The sequence below is a fragment of the Eucyclogobius newberryi genome, unplaced genomic scaffold (genome assembly GCF_026437365.1).
Source record: "Eucyclogobius newberryi isolate DKJ021-1_F unplaced genomic scaffold, fEucNew1.0.hap1 SCAF_20, whole genome shotgun sequence".
NCBI lineage: Eukaryota > Metazoa > Chordata > Actinopteri > Gobiiformes > Gobiidae > Eucyclogobius > Eucyclogobius newberryi.
Genome location: NW_027315835.1, coordinates 11,026,690 through 11,048,582, shown reverse-complemented (window position 1 = coordinate 11,048,582; position 21,893 = coordinate 11,026,690). Strand labels below are relative to the sequence as shown.

General features: G+C 41.3%; 1 protein-coding gene across 2 annotated transcripts; it reads left to right on the top strand.

Annotated features, from left to right (window-relative positions):
• The first annotated feature begins 4,990 nt into the window (after positions 1-4,990).
• On the top strand, positions 4,991-21,823 carry col1a1b (collagen, type I, alpha 1b). 2 transcript variants are annotated; one of them, XM_072456413.1, is made up of 50 exons: positions 4,991-5,247; positions 6,457-6,645; positions 7,062-7,081; positions 7,182-7,217; positions 7,616-7,708; positions 8,075-8,143; positions 8,255-8,299; positions 8,386-8,439; positions 8,523-8,576; positions 8,684-8,737; positions 9,176-9,229; positions 9,310-9,363; positions 9,444-9,488; positions 9,574-9,627; positions 9,710-9,754; positions 10,295-10,348; positions 11,508-11,606; positions 11,690-11,734; positions 12,440-12,538; positions 12,620-12,673; positions 13,032-13,139; positions 13,702-13,755; positions 14,154-14,252; positions 14,332-14,385; positions 14,473-14,571; positions 14,693-14,746; positions 14,828-14,881; positions 14,967-15,074; positions 15,158-15,202; positions 15,296-15,394; positions 15,526-15,633; positions 15,718-15,825; positions 15,907-15,960; positions 16,047-16,100; positions 16,209-16,316; positions 16,425-16,478; positions 16,571-16,624; positions 16,700-16,861; positions 16,932-17,039; positions 17,143-17,250; positions 17,371-17,424; positions 17,526-17,633; positions 17,729-17,782; positions 17,876-17,983; positions 18,059-18,112; positions 18,232-18,339; positions 18,479-18,761; positions 18,928-19,109; positions 19,675-19,917; positions 20,656-21,823. In XM_072456413.1, exons 1-50 carry the CDS (start codon positions 5,166-5,168, stop codon positions 20,800-20,802), a joined length of 4,332 nt encoding a protein of 1,443 aa, XP_072312514.1. In that variant the 5' UTR covers positions 4,991-5,165; the 3' UTR covers positions 20,803-21,823. The 2 variants fall into 2 exon arrangements, with proteins under 2 accessions (XP_072312514.1, XP_072312515.1); XM_072456414.1 differs by lacking the exon at positions 7,062-7,081 and having other exon boundaries at positions 6,457-6,672; positions 7,192-7,217.
• Positions 21,824-21,893: the final 70 nt, after the last annotated feature.

The following is a 21,893-nucleotide window of genomic DNA, read 5'->3' as shown; positions in this document are numbered from 1 at the left end:
TTACCGACCTCAAGAGAAAATAAGTTCTACACCAGGGATGGGCAAACTCCGGCCCGCCAAAGACGCCAAGTAAAAAAAAAATTCCATCCATTTTCTACCGCTTGTACCCTTTCGGGGTCGCGGGTGTCTGGAGCCTATCCCAGTGACTTCGGGCCTTAGGCGGGGTACACCCTGGACAGTGGTCAACTTGTCGCAGGGTTAACACTGAGACATAGACATTACAGACAACCATTCACTCTCTAGGGCCAATTTAGAGTTACCAATTTTACCTAACACATGCATGTCTTTGGACGGTGGGAGGAAGCCGGAGAACCCGGAGAGAACCCTTTTTAATTTTTTTAATATTTTTTACCCTTAGGCCTCTGAATGCACTTGTATCCTTAATAGAGATGACATGAAATGAATTAAATAATAGATTCAATAGCCTATATTTGACAGGAAAGTGATATTTTATTTGATATTTAATTAATTATTATTATTTTTTTCACATCAGTGATCCTCCGCTACTTGCCTGGATTCGAATATGGCCCTCGGAGGAGAATAATTGCCCACCCCTGTTCTACACAGACTAAAAAGTGCATTTTAGCGGCAAGACTTGTGGGAGGGGCAGAATAAGGTGAATCGGCGGCTTATCTTTTTTCAAAGGTAAAGAGAAGAATGGTAGTGTCTGTTTGGAGAGCACTGTGATGGTTCGCTTGGGGCCCCAAGACACCTTAGCAACACCACTAGACGTGTCAAAGCTTTCGGCCGATTGGAGGAGCCGGAAAAGGCAAGTTCAAGTCACGAAAAACGTCTTCTAAGATTCAACCTGTGATGCAAAGAGAACGAAACACCAAAAATAGTCCTGCATCTGAACCTGAATCTTTTCTTCTGTGGTACTTGGTGTGTAAAAAGTCAAAGAACCACTAATATAAACTATCCAAAGCCTTAGTTAAAATCATCAAACCCATCCTCGGACAGACAAAACACCACTGCAAAAACTCCATACAATTAGCCCAGGAACACAAGAACACAACCATAGAAAAAGACAAAATATTTATCTCACATGACACAATAATCTCCTTATTTACAAAGACACCCATAAAGACCACCTGACACACAGAACGAGAACGCCCGAAACATTTAACTGTAAATGACGCATCCAATACAACAACACTATGTACAGACAAGAAGACTTTGCAATGAGGGACCCACATTCAGCCATAATCAGCAGTTTTATTGTGAAGGACCTGAAGCCATAGCCACATTTTTATCATCATTATTGCCTGTAACAAAGAGACAGTTTGTTACCACTAGCACTTGACACTTTTCACTATTTGCACTTTAAATTTCACTTTAATTGCACACAGTACTTTAAGCATCAATTTGCACTTTTAAAAAGACAATTGCACAAAATGTATTTTAATTGAAGCCGTCAAAGGGAAAAGGGAGACAAATTAACTTGTTAGGTCATTTGGATATGTGCAATATATATAGTGCAATATTTGTGTTTAAGGATGTTTAGGTGGTTGTGTGTTAATGTGGTTTGTAGTGTTTTTGTGAATTGTTAAATATTTACTCTCTTCCTCTGTCCTTGCATACGGGTTTAAGGTTTTTTTTTTAATCATTTTTAGGTGTTTTAGGGTTTCATGAATATATTTGTGTATAGTTAATGTCTATGGGTTTATTTGTTTTTGTATGGAGGTTTTAGTACATTTTTATGAGCTAATTATGAGACTAACATCCCTGTCAATTATTTGTAGTTTTACCCAATTGTGTGAACAGGATAAAAGGCGCCTGGAACATCATCAAGAAGAAGAAGAAGAAGAAGAAGAAGAAGAAGAAGAAGAAGAAGAAGAAGAAGAAGAAGAAGAAGAAGAAGAAGAAGAAGAAGAAGAAGAAGAAGAAGAAGAAGAAGAAGAAGAAGAAGAAGAAGAAGAAGAAGAAGAAGAAGAAGAAGAAGAAGAAGAAGAAGAAGAAGAAGAAGAAGAAGAAGAAGAAGAAGAAGAAGAAGAAGAAGAAGAAGAAGAAGAAGAAGAAGAAGAAGAAGAAGAAGAAGAAGAAGAAGAAGAAGAAGAAGAAGAAGAAGAAGAAGAAGAAGAAGAAGAAGAAGAAGAAGAAGAAGAAGAAGAAGAAGAAGAAGAAGAAGAAGAAGAAGAAGAAGAAGAAGAAGATTACTTGTGGCTGTAATGTAACACTCGGATACCAACAGCCATAAAACACCAAAGAAGAAGAAGAAGAAGAAGATTCCTTGTTCTGCTGCTGGAGAAGACACAGCTCCTCGCCTCCATATTTTTTGCACAATGCACTTTATTTTTGATTGAAAATTAAAATAAATGCGGACCACTTTAACGTCTCGTCTCACTTAACTCCAACCGCTAAAGACGAGCCTACGTTACACTGCCACTTTTGACTTCTCCCCCCACACCAGTCCACACATCGTTGTTTTCCTGTGACATTCAAATGATTTAGCACTGATTTAAGTCACTGATTGATTTACCTCACGTACAGAGAGGGATAGACAAGGAGAAAAATGGCTGGCATTCGAACACAAAAGCCGTAGCCTCTTCTTTGGGGCGCTTCCACCCAAACCACCAGTCTGAACTCTTGAGTCGCTACATAAACACTCCACAGACTGTCCAACGCAAACACCCAAATTACCACTTCTATTTTACTCTGCGCTGCGAGCTTCTCCCACGCCCTCCGTTCTCCTCTGAAAGCTACAGTCAAGATGATCACTATGAGCAGGTAAATGTGCAGGTAAATGCGGATGCAGCGCTATGTACTGCATTGTTGTCGATAAGCAATCAATACAGGGTCATAAAATATATAAAGCAAATCCCAACTTCCTGGAAAATGAGCAGTTAGTCAGTGGTCACACAGTCAAACTTCAGCAAAACCTGTAACATATATTTACTGTAAACATAAAAATAATAGTAAAATAATAATAGATGCAATAAAAGACATGCATAGAATAGAAAATGTTAATGTCAATGTCAAAGTTTATTTATAAAGTACATTTACAACTTTAACAACCTAAAGTGCAGTACAGAAAAGTCCAATGATACATAGATATAATCAATTAAAAATAGAGTTAAAGGTAATACAAATAATGCCTCAGCTCGGTTTGTGTTAAAAGTAGTGAAAAAGTAGGTTTGACTGAATATAAATACAAAAAGCAAAAATACAAGGTCAGGAACTGGTTTGATTCTTATTGATTTTTAAAATAGTTATAGCATCATCTTTAATTTTATTTATATTACTAGAAAATACAACATAGTAACATAAAGAGAGACAATTACTCTGTGTTTAACATGTCTTTTGTCTTTTTACTGTGTTAATGAAGTTCACATTGTAGAATTGGATGATGTCATAATCTCAGATGGTGGACAAAGGCCTATCATGAGAGATGAACTGTTTTTGAAATAAATATCCAAATGTTTGATCCACAATGTTAAACCTGCTCGTTTGGGATTGGCTCCATGAACTTGTCATCATAATCTCAGAATTTAAATTCCTTTTAACGTGACAGCAATCACGTCTTTGGAGTTGAACAATGGCACCGCTTTCTGAAGCTGCTGTGAAAAATGAATTCAACTTTAGTTTATTTGTGCTGACAGAGAAGACATTGAACCTAAAAATTAAAAACCTATTAAAAACATACCTCTTCACCCAAGCCTATGACCTCCCCTACCCCTAGCCTCCTCTACCCCACTGACTACTCTTCTACCCCCTGTTACATCCCCATCTTGTTATTGTGTATTGTACGTGCTGCCCCCCTGTCTGTAAATACCCCCCTTTTTGCATATGTCAAAGCGTCTTTGGGTCCCTGAAAAGCGCTATATAAATAAAAGGTATTATTAACCTTGTGCCAGTTTTTATTGTGGATATGCCCAGTAATTAGAGATATGAACCATAATCTGACCTGCTCCAGCTCAGGTTTAAACTATAGGGGTTTTAGAACCTATTGGTATCGAGTATCAAAATTAGGAAATAAGTTTGAAATCAAGTAATGATTTGAGTGACAGTTGTCCAATCAACAAGTGTTTCAAGAACCAGAATTCATAGAACAAGCAGGTGCAAAAATATATCTTTGTGCAAATAAAACTGTATTTTTTCACTATTAAAATGTCCAATTGCACGAGGTCTAGTCGTACTGTTTAGTTGTTCAATTGAACTACAGAGTTATTTTGGTGAAATAACATGTGTGCCTAAATATGAGGTCAGACTGGTTTGCTCTGTAGTTGAAGCTGCAACGTGTCCACATCACCAGACTCTGCTTTGTGGGAGCGCCAGCTTTTCTTCTCCCATTTCTCTTGGTTCAGACGCTGTGGGACGGACGAGATGCTGGAGGTGGGGGCGGTTCATCCAGATCATCCATGATTTAAAGTTACCTCAACTATTCACAGGTGCATGGTGCATTTTACACCAGTAATAGCCCGTGTAATATGATTAAATGATTGCGTAATAGATGTTGTATAAGGAGAGGTGTTTGGAATAACGGTGTTTATTCACATGTCGCAGGTCTATAGACTTGTCTTGTCATCTCCTTTGCACAATATTCTTAAGTTCCTTTAACAATACTTGCTCAATAGGTGAACAACTGCTCCAAAGGTCTATAAGTGCAGCAGTGGGTCACTTTCCAATCCAATGAAACCATAACGTTAAACGCATTCACTGACATCTTCCAATCATGACCAAAGCACCTTCTCCTGTCTATTACCCTCTCATGTTTGGATGCGAAATAAAAAATGAAAAAAACACACAAAAATCCACCGCATGTTTCTAGAACAAAAAGACCAGATATAGAGTTGGCATAATAATAATGTTTTCCTGGGAAAAGAAGAGGCGCGTTTAAGCCGCGGTGCCGGTGCGTAATGTCCACGTTGGATGCGCAGCGTGAACTTGTTTGACATGTTCTAAGAGCCGGCCCCTGTGCGGCCCCTGTGTGATGAAGGCGGGACTCTGATCCCAACATGTCCCGTTATCCCGAGCGCTTAGGACCTCCCTAAAAAAAAGTCCAGGCATATAAAAGCCTAGCTAAGTCATTTGTTTGGGCAGTAGGGAGGTTCTGCAAGGGTCTGGATTGGAGTTACGCACAGACCGGACCCTACCGTGTATGAGTGGAGTCTGAGGAGAAACAGCATCCCCCTACCACAGAGAATCTACATGTCTAATATTTAGACATGTTCAGCTTTGTGGATATTCGGATAGCGCTGCTGCTCAGCGTGGCAGTGGTTTTGGCGCGTGGACAAGGCGAGGATGATTGTAAGTACCACTTTCAAACTTTGCTTTGGCTAGTTTTGGGACGGTGGCGCCCGGAGGATGTGGATAACGCACGAGGATGCTGGGACTGCGCGGCGGGATACCTGACTCCAGTGGGCAGTGATGGGGCAACGAGAGTCACAACCAGTTTTTTTCCCGGAGATTTTGAGGCAAATAGGACCGTATAGACTGGAATTTATTCTGATTGTGCTCTTCTCAGTGACGTGCACGTACTTGCTCGGTGTGCGTCCCGGGACCCGCGGGAGCAGCTGCGCTCTTGATTCAACAGGACACTGGGTTCACTGAGAGTTGACGCAAACTCAAGAACTTAATCAGTCACAGACAATGGCAAAGTTTTATAAGTAGACATGCAATGCACTTAAACAGAGCGAAAGTCAGATCCAAAATTCAGTTTTGAACCAGCCCCAACCCTACCACACGTGCCAAGATATGCAGCGTCCGACAGATGTTTTCCGACCATGGCCTAGTTAGACTCCAAGCCCGAAACAATTAGATTTATCTTTCTTTTTCAGACTTTTTAGACTTCACACCGTCATTTAAACAATAATCATAATTGGTTGGTTGGTTGGTAAGGTTGGTAATTAAGAATAGAAATCTTTGAGGATTGTATTCGTTCTCATTAAGTCCATCAAACCATAGTAGGAAAACCAAGGCAGTTCTCTTTTGCATAAATATAAAGTTTTAAGACAGTGGATTCAAGGAAAATAGTTTTAGTCTGACGTCGACACCAAATTTGTCTGGACACCAATTACAGCGATGGGCGCGGAGGAGCTCTTACTGCGGCAAACGGCGCCTCCTTGTGGCCACAACCTGTACAGCAAGCGCTCCTCCATGTCCTCCAGAAACGACGCTGCTGAATGCAAAATCATGGTTAGGAGGAAACACAAACAAACAAACAAACAAACAAACAAACAAATAAATAAAAAAGACTTTCAAAACTCCAGCTGTTTTTCTCCAAATTGCGAACCACATTTATCCAATTGACCCAAACGTATAAGTGAAAGATAAGATAAGATAAGATAATCGTTTTAGTCCCTGTATTCAGGAATCAGGGGAACCGGGGCAACGGCATTTGCTTTTCATAATATGATATTATGACACATAGGCCAACATGGTGCCACAGCAAATACCACTATTCCCCCTCTGTATTTCTGAATGTGAACTCTAACATATCCTCTCCTCTCTTCCCAGTCGCCATCAGCAGCTGCACATCGGATGGACAGTTGTACAACGATAAGGATGTATGGAAACCAGAGCCCTGCCAGATTTGCGTGTGTGACAGCGGAAGCATTCTGTGCGACGATGTGATCTGCGAAGAAGGCTACGACTGCGACGACCCAATCATCCCAGACGGAGAGTGCTGCCCCATCTGCCCCGATGGTACCGTGCCGTGCTTTGCTCCACTCTGTTACTGCTCAGTGGCGCCACCTACCGTCCCCAGCTCACCTCTGACATGTGCAGTCACGTGTCTGCCTGACCACCGTTCTAATTGGCGTTTTGGCCTTCCCTGGATCCATTAAAACCACCTTTTGGAATTACATTTGTTTCCTTTTCAAATCCAGTTTTTGGAATATACCTGCTTTGCTGAGGCCTTGCATTTTTTTTTCAATAACGAGAGTGCTGGAAGCAACACTGCCTGCATATGTCAAGTTCAACTGGGTCAAATGCATAGGCCACTATAGGCCCGCTGCGCTGAAATTTGGCTTTAGATGCTACTTTCTGTAAATGTACTTATTGCTCTATTTAAAGAGTTTCTTACTAAAATATTCACTGTCTTCTTTTATTTTGGTTTCCAGGACCCATTACTGACTCCCCAGTAAGTTCATTTTTATCTTCTCTTTTCTCTCTCCATTACATTATTGTACGCAGTAACTCCGAACCAGTAAATCCTAACAGATCTTTCTGTGTTTCTGTAGCCTCTCTCAGATGTCCCAGGAGACAAAGGAGACCTGGTAGGCTCATGCTTACTAATTTATAGCAATTCCTCTTTTTTTTAAACCTATTTATACTTGTTTTGTTTAGAATGCACCATATAAAGCTGTAAAAATGCAAGATTTTCTATTAATTCTTCAAATCCAGTGCATTGAGATTTATATATGTCCTGGATTTGATAAATGTGCCAATTAAGCTATGATACAGTATGCTTATGATGTAACGTTAAGGTCAGGCTGTAGGTCATCAAAAGTTCAAAGGTCATAATTTGTGCCATGTTGGTCATAAGCCAAGTGAAACAAATGGCCATGAGAACTTTGCACCTAAATATGAATAATCACATGCCATTTGATTTGCCATTTGATTTTCTGTTCAAAGAAAAGTCATATGTTCATGTCTGATGTTCGCGTTTGCACAGGGTCCCGTTGGTCCTCCCGGAAACGACGGCCTTGACGGACAGCCCGGCCTCCCAGGACCTCCCGGCCCCCCTGGCCCCCCTGGCCTCGGCGGAGTGAGTGTCCCATTTTCTTTTACAATGTCAGTTACAATGTCAACGTGTGCTTAATGATCAATCCATGTTAGGACAGGCCTTCTTGAGTTTGGGTCACCAATAGTGTCAAAACATTATGTAAAGATCAGTGCCTTTCATTTAATTGTTAAATCAACTGAAGTTTGAAACGTTTTTATGTTATTTTTGGAACTTCCCTCAGACACACCTCATTTTAAAACAAAATAGTACAACTGATGCACCCTGCTTTTCTTAATTTAATGCGTTCAACGTTATTGATTCAACATATAAAATGTGCATAAAGCATTTTCCTTAGTGCTATGTATGTTTTGACTAGCTTTAACATACTTTATTGTTTTGTCTTTACAGAACTACTCACCTCAAATGTCCTATACTGACCACTCCAAATCCAGCGGCCCTCCTCAGCCCGGTCCCATGGTAAAGCCCCTGCGTCACTCACACAAACATTTGGGGACCGCACCGTCTGAAACGTCTCTATGATGTCGCTCTTATCACAAACTAAAGGTTCTTTTCTGTCTCAAATAACAGGGTCCCAGGGGTCCCCGTGGCCCCGCTGGATCTCCTGGAAACTCTGTAAGTGCCCCTCTCCTCACATAAAGGCTTCCATGCGACAAATACCGTAAAAAAATCATTTGTAATCATATTTTGTTGTCTTATAGGGTCCTCAAGGTTTCACTGGCCCCGCTGGTGAGCCTGGTGAGCCCGGTGCTCCTGTAAGTAATTGTTCATATTTTGGTTGAACATTGAAGGCTGATTAAATGTTCTTTTACTGAAAACATCTGTTTCTGCACTTTAGGGTCCCATGGGTTCTCGTGGTGCTGCTGGTCCTCCTGGAAAGAACGGAGATGATGTAAATTGTATTCTTTTCATCCCAAAATCCTCCCACTGACATTTTGTTCTTCTTCTTGTTCGCATCTCATCTTAGACCGTCCACTAATCAGCTGTTTGTGTCTTTAGGGTGAGCCTGGCAAAGCTGGTCGCCCCGGTGAGCGAGGACCCGCAGGCCCCCAGGTGAGTGTCCCCCAAAGGTCAAAGGTCACACGGTCAAACTATTAGAGGTGGGCAGTATACAAACATTTAAATAAAGCTGTGACTTTGTATGTCAAGTAGTTCAAAATGCTACAAAAAGAGTTAATAAAAAGGCAAAAAAAAGGATATTAAGGGATATTTCTGCAATGTTATGATTCATTTAACAGACATTTCATATTTGTCTGATTGTTAAACCTCAACTAACATGTTTCAAGAAACATTTCAACACATTTCTGTTCACATAATGTTGAATTCTGAGATATTAATTTCCGTAATCATCGCTCGCCCTCCCATGAACTTTTGTATCCAAGCCCCTGTTTTGAATACTTCAAATATATAGCAACATAAAAAAATGTATTCATATTTTAGGTGCAACTACCTATTTGATTCTATTTTACATTTATATATTTTTTTTTTCAGGGAGCTCGTGGTTTCCCCGGAACTGCTGGACTTCCCGGCATCAAGGGACACAGAGTCAGTACTGATTGTCTATCCTCAAATGGGACGTCCTGTTCAATGTTCTGACCATCTCCGTTCCTATTGGTCTTGTTTAGGGTTTCTCCGGTCTAGATGGAGCTAAGGGAGATTCTGGACCTGCTGGACCCAAGGTAACTCCAAAAAAATGATTTATTATTATATTATTTTAATTTATCACACTGGATTAAATGATTTTTGCTGCTGTCTTTAGGGAGAGGCTGGTACTTCTGGTGAGAATGGCATCCCCGGTGCTATGGTAAGCTATATCTGTTTATTGACATCAGTTATATGCTTCTTTTTATGGGTGATATCATCTCTAACTTGTGTTTTGCTTATTCCAGGGTGCTCGTGGTCTCCCCGGTGAGAGAGGCCGCCCCGGATCTCCTGGACCTTCTGTAAGACAAAAGACTCTAATTGGTCTATTGCTTAATTTGTGAATTATTGTAATTTTATTTTCCATCCTTTCCTTCTCATTAGGGTGCTCGTGGTAATGATGGCAACTCCGGCCCTGCTGGACCTCCTGTAAGTGTTCAGAGCAGTTTAATTCATTTAAAGACAATGTATATAGGTCTATTATGAAACATGTGCAATTTTAACTTTCATAAATGAGTACAAATATTCCAATTTAATTCCATGTAGTTACACACTTCAAAAAATAAAACATACATTGTATTGAAAATGCTCCAAAATGTTCCAAAGTGAGTATGGCGATGTATTTGCTGAAATGTCACAGCTCAGTGATTAAACCAGTGGAGATTTTAAGATGCTAAATGCTAAATATCAAACCTATCGCTCTTTCAAAGTATTCTGACTCTGTTGTGTGATGAATGTATTTACCACAATTGACCCAGCAGTTTATCAGATTGTTCCATGGTTAATTTATTTACTTTTTCTTTTTACACTGTGCAAATGTATTTCTATGGACATTTTTGGACAAATGGGCCACTAACGTAACATTTTTGATGTTCAAATCCCAGCTCGATACAATAATCTACACATCTTTATTGTATATATCCCATATCTTATTAATTGTCCCTAACTGTATCTCTTTTTATATTTCAGGGACCCACTGGCCCTGCTGGTCCTCCTGGATTCCCTGGTGGTGCTGGAGCTAAGGTATGTTTTCAATGACCTAAATATTGATAACTTTGTCACCAACATCCAAAATACTACACACGATCTTGTTTATGCCACAAACAAACTGTTTTCAGTGTATTAGTGGCTCATCGTGTTCAGTATTACTGTAGTATTTTGAGCTTGAGCTCTCTTTGACATTTTTTGTGAATTATAGAGCCAAAAACAGTCATCGTTATTATTATTACCAGATTTCTGAACTCTGATTGAACCCTGTAGCCACCAGAGGGCCCCAGCCCCTCTCTGATGCCCCCTGCCTGGGCCCCTCCCCACCTTTCCCCTCTTTACTCAAGCTCAAGCATCAATTCAGATTCTGGCTCTTAATCTGGCACTGGTTATATTTGTAGGAATGAGAAAAGACAACCTCATATTGTGATGCTTTGTGCCAAAAAATACTGTATGATTCAGCACCATGAGTATACTCTTTTTTTAAAAACAATATCTGACTATATGTGTAGTGATACTTTGGAAAATAAAAAGTCTGCCTCAGTTGTTTAAGGCCAATACACACAGATTACTTAATTATGAAGCTTATAGTAGGCCTGTAATAATAAACTGGTATTTTACTGAATCATCGAATTACCTTTTAGCTATGTATTTCAGTTGAATGCTTTTACCTGCTTTAGACAGGTAGAATCTTGATTTAACCTTTCTGCTAGACTAAAAGGAAAAATGTATAGAAACTCAAAGATTAATGCATTTTTTAATACGTTCCATCAGCTGGTATGCCAGAAGATATCTAGTAATGATAAATGTATCAATATCTAAATATAGCATATGTTCTCGGAAGTATTTTGTGTAGTTCATATATTTAAAAAATAAATCTGAATTGTTTTTTATTGCCATTGTCTGTCAACAAAATTCACAAACTAGGAACAAGCTTTTGTGATTTGGTGCATAATAAAACAATGATAGTAAGCATATAGACTGATAGAATATAGACTAGAGTAAAATAGACGTAAATATAAAATAAATACAGTATTGACAGAACAAAAGTGCACAAACTATGAAATAATCCCCTGTCTTTTGTCTGTTTTGTTAGTTTGTTTGCTGCCATGATATGATTGAATTGATTGAAGACAATATGAACTCATTCCCACACTAAAAACAATATAATATTTCTTTTTCCTTTGTTTTTTAGGGAGAGTCTGGTCCTCAGGGATCTCGTGGTTCTGAGGGACCCCAGGGTGCTCGCGGAGAGGCCGGTAACCCTGGACCTGGTGGAGCCGCCGGAGCTGCTGTGAGTGACCTGGGCCTGTGGAAACTTTAAACAGCCTATTCATGTTTTAATACTGATTATTGACCACTTTCCTGTTCCAATAGGGCGCCCCTGGATCTGATGGTTCCCCTGGTGCTAAAGGTTCTCCTGTGAGTATTAGAGCCAGAACCAACACATTTATGTTTTTTTGCTTTAAAGGTAGATGTGCGCAAAATATTGTCCACAAGATCAAAATTGTTGTTTTGAAGTGATATTAATTTTGTTTTTTAATCCTTTGAAACGCAAAAACGTTCAGTTACGTACAAAAGAAACTTGCTATGTAGGACTCAAACTAACAATTATTCCAGTCAGCGATGGGTCGACTAATAAACATTAATTTATATTGTACATGGAAACTTTTTAAATACATTATCAACAAAACACATGGGAATATGGTGAATATTTATGATTATTATTTGTATTATTAAATCAAATCAGAAATAGTTTTTTAAATAATGCTACTGTTTTTGATATAAAAAGCTCTTGTATGTCTTTTACAGTCTGAATAGTTCAGATAATGATTAGGATCATCAAAATGCAACTTCAAGTATTATTTTTAAAGTCAACTAGTCACAATTAGTCGATACAAATACTTGCAGCCTTCGTATTAGATGATCTTTCGACACAAATTTTGATTCTTCATTTTCTACTGGCATAATACATGGACCTTAAACATTTACTGACACTTTTATGATGGATTGTCAAAAATATTACACCATTATTAATATCAAGAGGATTTGAAAACATTTAGAGCGTTCATTGTTGTCACCCACCGCTGTCGTACGCCCCATCCACTCACTAACTGATCTCTACAGGGTTCCGCTGGTATCGCTGGTGCCCCCGGTTTCCCCGGAACTCGTGGTCCCGCCGGAGCCCAGGGAGGCGTCGGTGCTGCCGGTGCCAAGGGTAACAATGTAAGAAAAATTCAAATGAGTTTCTTGTATCTCTTTTTAAAGATGATCAAAGCAAATTAATGTATATGTTCCTTTCCACAGGGTGAGCCTGGTCTGTCCGGTGTTAGGGGAGAGCCCGGTGTCAAGGGAGAGCCTGTAAGTCTACAAATCCTATTCACATACTGACATATTTGCAGTAGCTACGTTCACCCGCTCACCTGAAGGCGGTCGGTTCAATCCCTGCAATGCAAAATGTGCTGCTGTGTCCCTGCGCAAGACCCCCACCTTGCTACAAAAATCAATCAATAACGTTATTTATCCCAGAAATATTTTTAGTTTAGACACCACAAAAAAGTGCTCAAATGGATGTGATTCTTGTATTACTTTAGCGGGTCATATTTGTCTTTCTTCGTGTGTCCAGACGAGCTAGAAAAGCACTATGGAATTGTTACTATAGATAAGATTGCTTGTCTGTACTGTGTTCGATTCAATTTGAATGATATTTGGTGTCCAGGGCCCAGCCGGTGTCCAGGGAATGCCCGGACCAGGTGGAGAGGAGGGAAAGAGGGGAGGCCGTGGAGAGCCCGGTGGTGCTGGAGCCCGTGGACCCCCAGGAGAGCGCGTATGTGACACTCTGAGCATCATTAAATCTGTATCATACATAAACAAACTAGACCATGACAGCACCCTTTTTTACTTAGACTGCAATATAATAATAAATTAATAGATTCATAAATGAATACACATGGAGGCAACTGTTACTGATTTTATTTTAGTTTTTTTTTGTAATATAGTTCTTGTGTTTGGTCACCAATAGAAATGATCAGAATATAGACATATATGAAAATACTGTGAGAAAGATTGATAGTGATGTTGTTTTGTGCCTGATGTGTGTTTTAGTCCGATCTACAATACATGCACGAGATATACATGCATGAGTTAATACTGGACCATAGACACTGTAGACCAGTGCACACCATGAAGTATGAGACACAACATTAGTTAAATTATTCACAATTAAAATGGATTAAAATATAAAACTAGCTAGGTCAAGAAGTCATTGTAAAAAATATATTGGCAGGATAAAACTTGGACAGCCATTGAGGCAAACTATCCTACATAATTATACACATAGCATTTTATATTCACATTCTGTGATTGTGTTTTGTTTTTTGACACTGTAGGGTGGTCCTGGTGCTCGTGGATTCCCTGGTTCTGATGGAGGTGCTGGAGGCAAGGTCAGTCCAATCTAACATTTCAGTCACTCTCTTCTATGTATTATTCCTATACAAACATTTGAAGAAGCCATATTATGGTTTTTCAGGTACTTAGTATTGAACTATTACATAAGCAGAAAATCATTTTACATCGTGTTCATTGTAAACAGCAATATTGATCGAAAATGACTTAGTGATGACTTTCTGTTCAAAACTGCAGAACTAAAAAATATGGGACAACAAATGTGTCAATTAAAAAAACCTACATGTATCACTGGGATTTTCTACAAATAATCACAACTATATACAGGGATGTGGGCAGGAATAGGGGGTATTTGAAAACGGGAATTTTGAAAAAGCCCATTAATGTTGATTTTGCATAAGATGTCTCCTTTAATACGTCTTATCATGTCTGACAGGGTGCCCCAGGTGAGCGCGGTGCCCCCGGACCCTTGGGTGCTCAGGGAGCCTCTGGTGAAGCTGGAAACCCCGGAGCTCCTGGTGTCCCCGGATCAAAGGTCAGTTCCGGGATCAGAATAATTTGCTAAATGTAAACTTTCATGTATTTGTCTGAACTGAAATGTGTTTCTGTCTCAGGGTGTGACTGGAAGCCCTGGATCACCTGGCTCTGATGGCAAAGCTGGACCTTCTGTAAGTACTAAACCAAATGCCTCATACTAATCAATACTAATCACATGATCACAACAATTTTGATCTTGTGCACTTTTTTTCTTTTAGGGTGCCTCTGGACAAGATGGCCGCCCTGGACCCCCTGGACCCTCTGGATCCAGAGGACAGCCTGGAGTCATGGGATTCCCTGGACCCAAGGGAACCAATGTAAGGGAATGAACCTGTTGTTGTATACGCTTGTGAGAGACACTACTACTGCATACATTATGTATCATATTATTAATGGAAGTTTAAGTGGATATTCCTAACAAGAGGCCTATCTCCTCAGGGTGAGCCTGGCAAAGCTGGTGAGCGAGGCGCTCCTGGTGCTTCTGGCGCTTTGGTAAGTTTATAATACAGTCTTTTATAATCAGCAGAATCACTACACTGATAGTAAGTGCTGATGTATGTCCTGTGATTGTAGGGTGCTCCTGGTAAAGATGGAGATGTTGGTGCCCCTGGACCTTCTGGCCCCGCTGTAAGTCTCTGTCCCAAATGTACTTATTAAACTTCTCTAATCTGCCAGAAGACTAAAATGAACCTAAGATCTTCTCTCTATCCAGGGAGCCGCTGGAGAGAAGGGAGAGGCAGGATCTGCTGGACCTACTGGATTCCAGGGTATTCCCGGACCCCAAGGAGCAACTGGTGAGACTGGCAAACCTGGAGAGCAGGTATGACACCTGGACAGGTGGATGGTTTCAGTAAAATACTGTGTATTTGTTTTGTTACAATGATCCATACTCTTTCTGATCAGGGTGGTCCTGGTGAGGTTGGTGCCCCTGGTCCATCTGGATCCAGAGTGAGTACAGACCCATATTTATCTTACTATTTCCAAAAGGACAATTGGCTCCATCACCTTTAAGTAATCCCTGTGTGTCTGATTGTCTTGTAGGGAGACAGAGGTTTTCCTGGTGAGCGCGGTGGTCCTGGAGCTGCTGGTCCCATTGGCCCTCGTGGTTCTCCTGGTGCTGCTGGAAATGATGGTGCTAAGGTGGGTTTGATGTATATATAAGTATACATATAAGTACATATGTTAATTTTAGGTTATATTATATAACACTTTGTTAGCTGTGTTTACAATTATGAATAATAATGCTTCTTCTATCTTCTGTCCTTTTGAAGGGAGAGCCTGGTGCTGGCGGTGCCCCTGGAGCCGCTGGATCCCCGGGTATGCAGGGTATGCCTGGAGAGAGAGGATCTGGAGGCCTCCCCGGAGCCAAGGGAGAGAGAGTGAGTTCTGTTGATTTATGACTCAATTGCTATACAAGTTTATGAAGCTGGTTTTCATTAGACCATGATGTTTCTTTTCTTCAGGGCGATGGTGGCCCTAAGGGACCTGATGGTGCTGCAGGTAAAGATGGTTCCCGTGGTATGACTGGTGCTATTGGAGGGCCTGGACCTTCTGGTGCTCCGGGTGAGAAGGTGAGAGCATTAAATTAACGCTTTAGAATTACTTTTCATCCTCATAAAATGTTCTTGTTAAAATAATGCTTTCTGTTTTAGGGAGAACCTGGTGCTGTTGGCATTTCTGGACCCACTGGACCTCGTGGATCTCCTGTAAGTTAATTGTAATACATTTTCAGTAGTATTTTGATTTCAGAAATAATAATTATAATATAATAGATTTATGTAATTTGTTTCAGGGTGAGCGTGGAGAGACTGGCCCAGGAGGACCTGCTGGATTCGCTGGACCTCCAGTAAGAAACTTCAAATAACTGTTTTTAAACACTGAAATATATATTTATACAAATGTTTTTTGTTATATGCTAAAGAAATCTCACCCAGTCTTTATCCTTTCATTTCAGGGTATGGATGGTCAGCCCGGTGCTAAGGGAGAGTCTGGAGACTCTGGACCCAAGGGAGATGCTGGTGCTCCTGGTCCTTCTGGACCTGTTGGAGGATCTGGTCCTCAGGTGAGTCATGAACGTGGGTCAGAAAAAAACATCCCAGTTTGAACATGTATCATTTTTTTGTCTTGTTGTGCCTTCATGTATGTCTGAGATAAACATTTGTGTCAACAGGGACCTTCTGGTCCCACTGGAGCCAAGGGCGCTCGTGGTGGTGCTGGACCTCCTGTAAGTACCTTTTCAAAGTAAATTATTGATTTTTACCATGATATTGAAGTGAGAATTTACTTTTTTCTTTCTATATATCTTTCATGTTTTAGGGTGCTACTGGTTTCCCTGGACCCGCTGGCAGAGTTGGACCTCCTGGCCCCTCTGTAAGTTTCTCGTAATGAACTGGTGTGTTTAAAACACTGATCTTTTCAAAATAAATTATGAATGTACTTTTACAGGGTGCTTCTGGAGCCCCTGGCCCCAATGGACCCATTGGCAAAGATGGACCCAGAGGAGCTCGTGGTGAGACTGGACCTGCAGGACGTCCCGGTGAGGTGGGCGGTGCTGGACCTGCTGGACTGTCTGGAGAGAAGGGATCTCCTGGCGCTGATGGAGCTCCTGTAAGTGATGTTTATATGTTTAGATAAAGGCTGTTCCTTTGCTCCAAACTAATATCTGTGTCTGTTGTAGGGTTCTCCTGGTCTGCCTGGACCTCAAGGTTTGGGTGGAACACGCGGTATCGTGGGCATGCCCGGACAGCGTGGAGAGAGAGGTTTCTCTGGTCTGCCCGGACCCGGAGTAAGTGCTTATTGGATTGATTAAACCTGTTATGGAAGTCTTATTACGACCAGAGTTCCTTCATTTATTCACCACCGTGTAAACATATCCTTGTTGTGTTCAGGGTGAGCCTGGAAAGCAGGGACCCGCTGGCCTTGTAGGAGAGCGTGGACCCCCAGGACCTGCTGGACCCCCTGGACTATCTGGAGCCTCCGGAGAGGCTGGACGTGAGGTACGGATTAGAGTTTAAATGTATGACATAGTAGAACTGCACTAATGCAGCATTTAGAACAATCTTACAAAACATAACAATTCAGAACAATCCCATGTTTAAAACTGTTTCTGACCGCAGGGATCTCAAGGTCACGATGGTGCCCCTGGACGTGATGGATCTTCTGGACCCAAGGTAATCCTCTTTCTTTGTTCATGACTTAATGACTATTTCTCACAGTGCTAAGTCGATTGTTAAGGAGAATACTTCATTAACGTGTATGTATTCTTCCAAAGGGAGACCGTGGAGAGAGTGGCAATGCTGGATCCCCTGGAGCTCCTGGTGCTCCTGGAGCCCCTGGAGCCGTTGGCCCCTCTGGCAAATCTGGTGACCGTGGAGAGACTGTGAGCATACATATGTTTTATTGAATCTATTTATTTATGCAGGCTTTAGTCTGTTATGTGATATCTGATGCCACACTGACCTGCTCTTTCTGTAGGGTCCTGCTGGAGTTTCCGGCCCTGCCGGCCCTGCTGGTGCTCGTGGATCTGCTGTAAGTTCATATCTACATGCACCAATCATTCATATGATCCTATGACATTTTACTCTACATTGCACACTGATATAATAATATATTTGTGCTTAGGGCGCTGTTGGAGGTAAGGGAGACAGAGGAGAGGCTGGTGAGGCTGGAGATAGAGGCCACAAGGGACACAGAGGATTCTCTGGAATGCAGGGTCTGCCCGGACCTGCTGTAAGTACCTAAAACCCTTCATCTCAAACTGCGAGTACCTGTTATATTCTGATGTTCACATGTTTGCATCGATAGGGCCCATCTGGAGAGAGAGGACCTGCTGGTGTCAATGGACCTGCTGGACCTAGAGTGAGTATTGCAATTCACTACTAATTACACTATTGCTCATGAAGATAATCAAAGTGCACATACAAATCTGATCAAAGGCACTTTCTATATCATCTAACATGAAAGTTGTTTTTTCACAGGGACCCTCTGGATCCAATGGCTCCCCTGGTAAAGATGGAGTGAACGGCATGCCCGGACCTCTCGGACCTCCTGGACCTCGCGGTCGCAATGGAGAGATGGGACCTGCTGTGAGTTTGATGTAATTTATCCTCTGTAGGAACAGACGTGTGGATGATGACAGTGTTAACAGGCTATAGAGAGTAGTAGATGTAGTATAGACGTCTGTTTGTCTGATCATGTTTTTAAAACACTGATGTCTCCTCAAAGGGACCTCCTGGACCTCCCGGACCCCCTGGACCCCCTGGAGCTGCTGGTGGTGGATTTGACTTTGTGAGCCAGCCTCTTCAGGAGAAGGGCCCAGATCCTCTCCGTGGAGGACAATACCGCGCTGACGACCCCAAGGTCATTGCTGACCGCGACACCGAGGTGGACAGCACCCTCAAGACCCTCACCCAGAAGATCGAGAATATCCGCAGCCCCGACGGCTCCATGAAGAGCCCCGCCCGCATGTGCCGCGACTTGAGGATGTGCCACCCTGAGTGGAAGAGCGGTGAGTGTGGAAAAATGTAATAGCTGTATTTAAATAGACAGAGCAAGAGCCAGTTCTGTTGGGAAAAGGCCTAAAAAAGCAGATGATGTGGTACATGTTTAAATAGGGAGTTTCTTTGACTCAAAGTTCATGACCCAAAGATCATTGAGACTTGTATTCATCACAGGCTCATACTGGGTGGATCCCAACCAGGGATCTCCTCTTGATGCCATCAAGGTCCACTGCAACATGGAGACTGGAGAGACGTGCATCTACCCCACCCAGTCCACCATCCCCATGAAGAACTGGTACATCAGCCGGGAGAAGAAGCACGTCTGGTTCAGCGAGTCCATGACCGGTGGATTCCAGGTCAGAAAACTAACTTCTACTACATTCTATGCTCCTGCTAGAGCGGTCAGAACCATTACAAATCAGATACTAATCGATACAAAACCTAGTAATGAAACTAGATACTCTTTTACACATAAAAATGAAAATGAATCATACAAAAGGGACAAAATTCAACCTTTTCCCAAACAGGATTAGAATGATGTCGCGCTTTATCAGAATTAGTATAAGACCACATGCTAATAAAGAAAGGACTATTCATTTGTGCTGAAAATGACATGTCTTTTATTACTCTATTATTACTTTTATTATCATTGTGGTATCAAAATAGGTATAGAGTATGCACCTACTACCAGTTTCACAAGTACAACAACTACTGCTACCCCTACTACATGTAATACTACCCCTACTACACGTAATACTACTCGTACTACTAGTGCTGTTGCTTATAATGCTATTGCAATAATATTACTTCTACCCTTCCTACTACTACTACTCCCAAAACGACTTCTATTACCACCCACTATTACTACTACTACTACTACTACTACTACATCCTCCAATACCTGCGTTCTCTCCTGTGCAGTTCCAGTACGGCAGCGAGGGATCTGACTCGGAAGACGTCAGCATCCAGATGACCTTCATGCGCCTGATGTCCAACCAGGCCTCTCAGAACCTCACGTACCACTGCAAGAACAGCATCGCCTTCACGGACGCCGCCACCGGCAACAGGAAGAAGGCTCTGCTGCTCCAGGGCTCCAACGACGTGGAGATCAGAGCCGAGGGCAACAGCCGCTTCACCTACAGCGTCAGCGAGGACGGCTGCACGGTACGCAATGTTCTTCTAGTTGGAATTGAATTTGGGTCGTGATTGAATAGACTGAGCTGTGGTCGGTGCTTTATTTGACTAAAGAACACACAAAATTATTACCTAGAGTGCAATGGTTTGATTGCACATGAATAAAAGCTGTTAGTTTGCCTTGAAGTGTGGCTTGTGGCAAACTATATGACTGTTTAAAATGTAGACCATGACAGCCCGATGTGAGCCACCCAGTCGGGTTTCTGGTTCAGATCCAGAACACAAAACGTAGCATAATTAAACAATTCCAGTACAAAGATATTAGGAAAAATGTAAAGTTTCAATGAGGATAAAGATAGGTCATGTTTATAAAATATTGAAGATAAATGTAAAACCTGTTCCATGTACTTCAAATGCTTGTATTAGCAAGCCAATGGTATCTAAATACACAGAGGAAAGATGTACCTTCTCACCTCTGTTTTAGTAAAAGTATTTATGTATAGTTATAATTTCCATTTCATTTCTACACTTTTTACACCAATCACCACCAAAGGAAAGAGTCTAAATTACGACTAAACCAGGTTCTATACAAGAATATACAATTTCCACAGTTGTTTTAGCTAAGAAATTACTCAAGAAAGCGCAAAAATGTGAATAAAATGTACTCAAACGCGAGGACTGAAGAGGTGTGTGAACTGAAGAAGCTTGCACACACACCACAGTTTGAGAAACACTGATCCATTCAATCTCTTTCTCTTTCTCCTGCAGTCACACACTGGCACATGGGGCAAGACAGTCATCGACTACAAGACATCAAAGACGTCCCGCCTGCCCATCATTGACATTGCTCCTATGGATGTTGGTGCTCCCGATCAGGAATTTGGCGTTGAAGTCGGCCCCGTTTGCTTCTTGTAAAAATGAACGAAATATGGACATGACATTGTTGTTTTTTTTCTAGAAGTTCATCTCTAAAACCCCCTTTCTGTGCATTCAAAACTCAAATCGGCTGCGTACGGTCCACATGCTTTTAAAACCACTCTACAAAGGACGATGTTCAATCATGAGAAGTTTGGGGACTGCTACTTTTTCCACCCAAAAAACCCACGGACACTTTTTTTTAAATGTCTCCACTGGCAACAAGAAAATAATATATGGTTTTGTATAAAAACAAATTCCCTTCGGATATTTCAAAAAACAAATGACCTTTGCCATTCTCGACCACCACTGCGGAAGGACATTGAAAACAACAAATGAATTGTACCCTTTTTCTGGTGTTAAATAAATTGTAAAAAGTGTGAAGTGTCTTCTTGTTCTAAATTCATGACCCAAAAAACACCAAAAATGACACCAGCAAGACCAAGGAAATGTGTAGATGGCTACCTCAAAACAAGAAGTCACCCCCATCTTTTAATCACAGTTTGTGACAGCTAAAGGTGCTCCGCCCACATTTGACAGTGTTTTTTCTACTGTTGATGCTGTAACTATTACCACCAATGCCTGCAAAAACATGGTGCTATGAATTTGACTTTGTGTTGTCTCTGCAGTGCAATTTTTTGTCTTCTGACGTGTTGGTTTGACGATGGAGGTCCTTTGGAAAGATGTAAAAAGCATGCATCGTATATTGTGTAGATACAACGACTCATCCTTGGTTTTAAAACTCTTTAAAACCCCTTTTCTGCCCGCTTCTTGACTGTTGTACCACTGTGGAAATTCTCACTAAAATATCTTGCACACATCTCTCTCTCCCCGTAGTTAATGTTTGTTTGTTGATGTCTTTTCGCGAAGGGTTTCTACAAAAAGAAAAAAAGGAAATTTGAAGCAGACCCACTTTCATGGTTTTGAAGAGAGATTCTGTACTTATTTTGTACATGTATAATAAATCGAGATGTTTTTAATTATTTTGGGTGCTGAAATAAAGCATGTGAAGTGGTCTACTCAGTTTTCACTGTCCTGTGTGCAACTGTTGTGAAACTAAAACATCAAATCAATAGCACTTAACACATTTG

Coding starts and splice junctions, on each gene's coding strand:
- col1a1b (XM_072456413.1), top strand. CDS start 5,166: ATGTTCAGCTTTGTGGATATTCGGATAGCGCTGCTGCTCAGCGTGGCA. Junction 10,349..11,507: donor CTGGTGGTGCTGGAGCTAAG/GTATGTTTTCAA, acceptor TTTGTTTTTTAG/GGAGAGTCTGGTCCTCAGGG. Junction 16,479..16,570: donor GTGGTGGTGCTGGACCTCCT/GTAAGTACCTTT, acceptor TTCATGTTTTAG/GGTGCTACTGGTTTCCCTGG.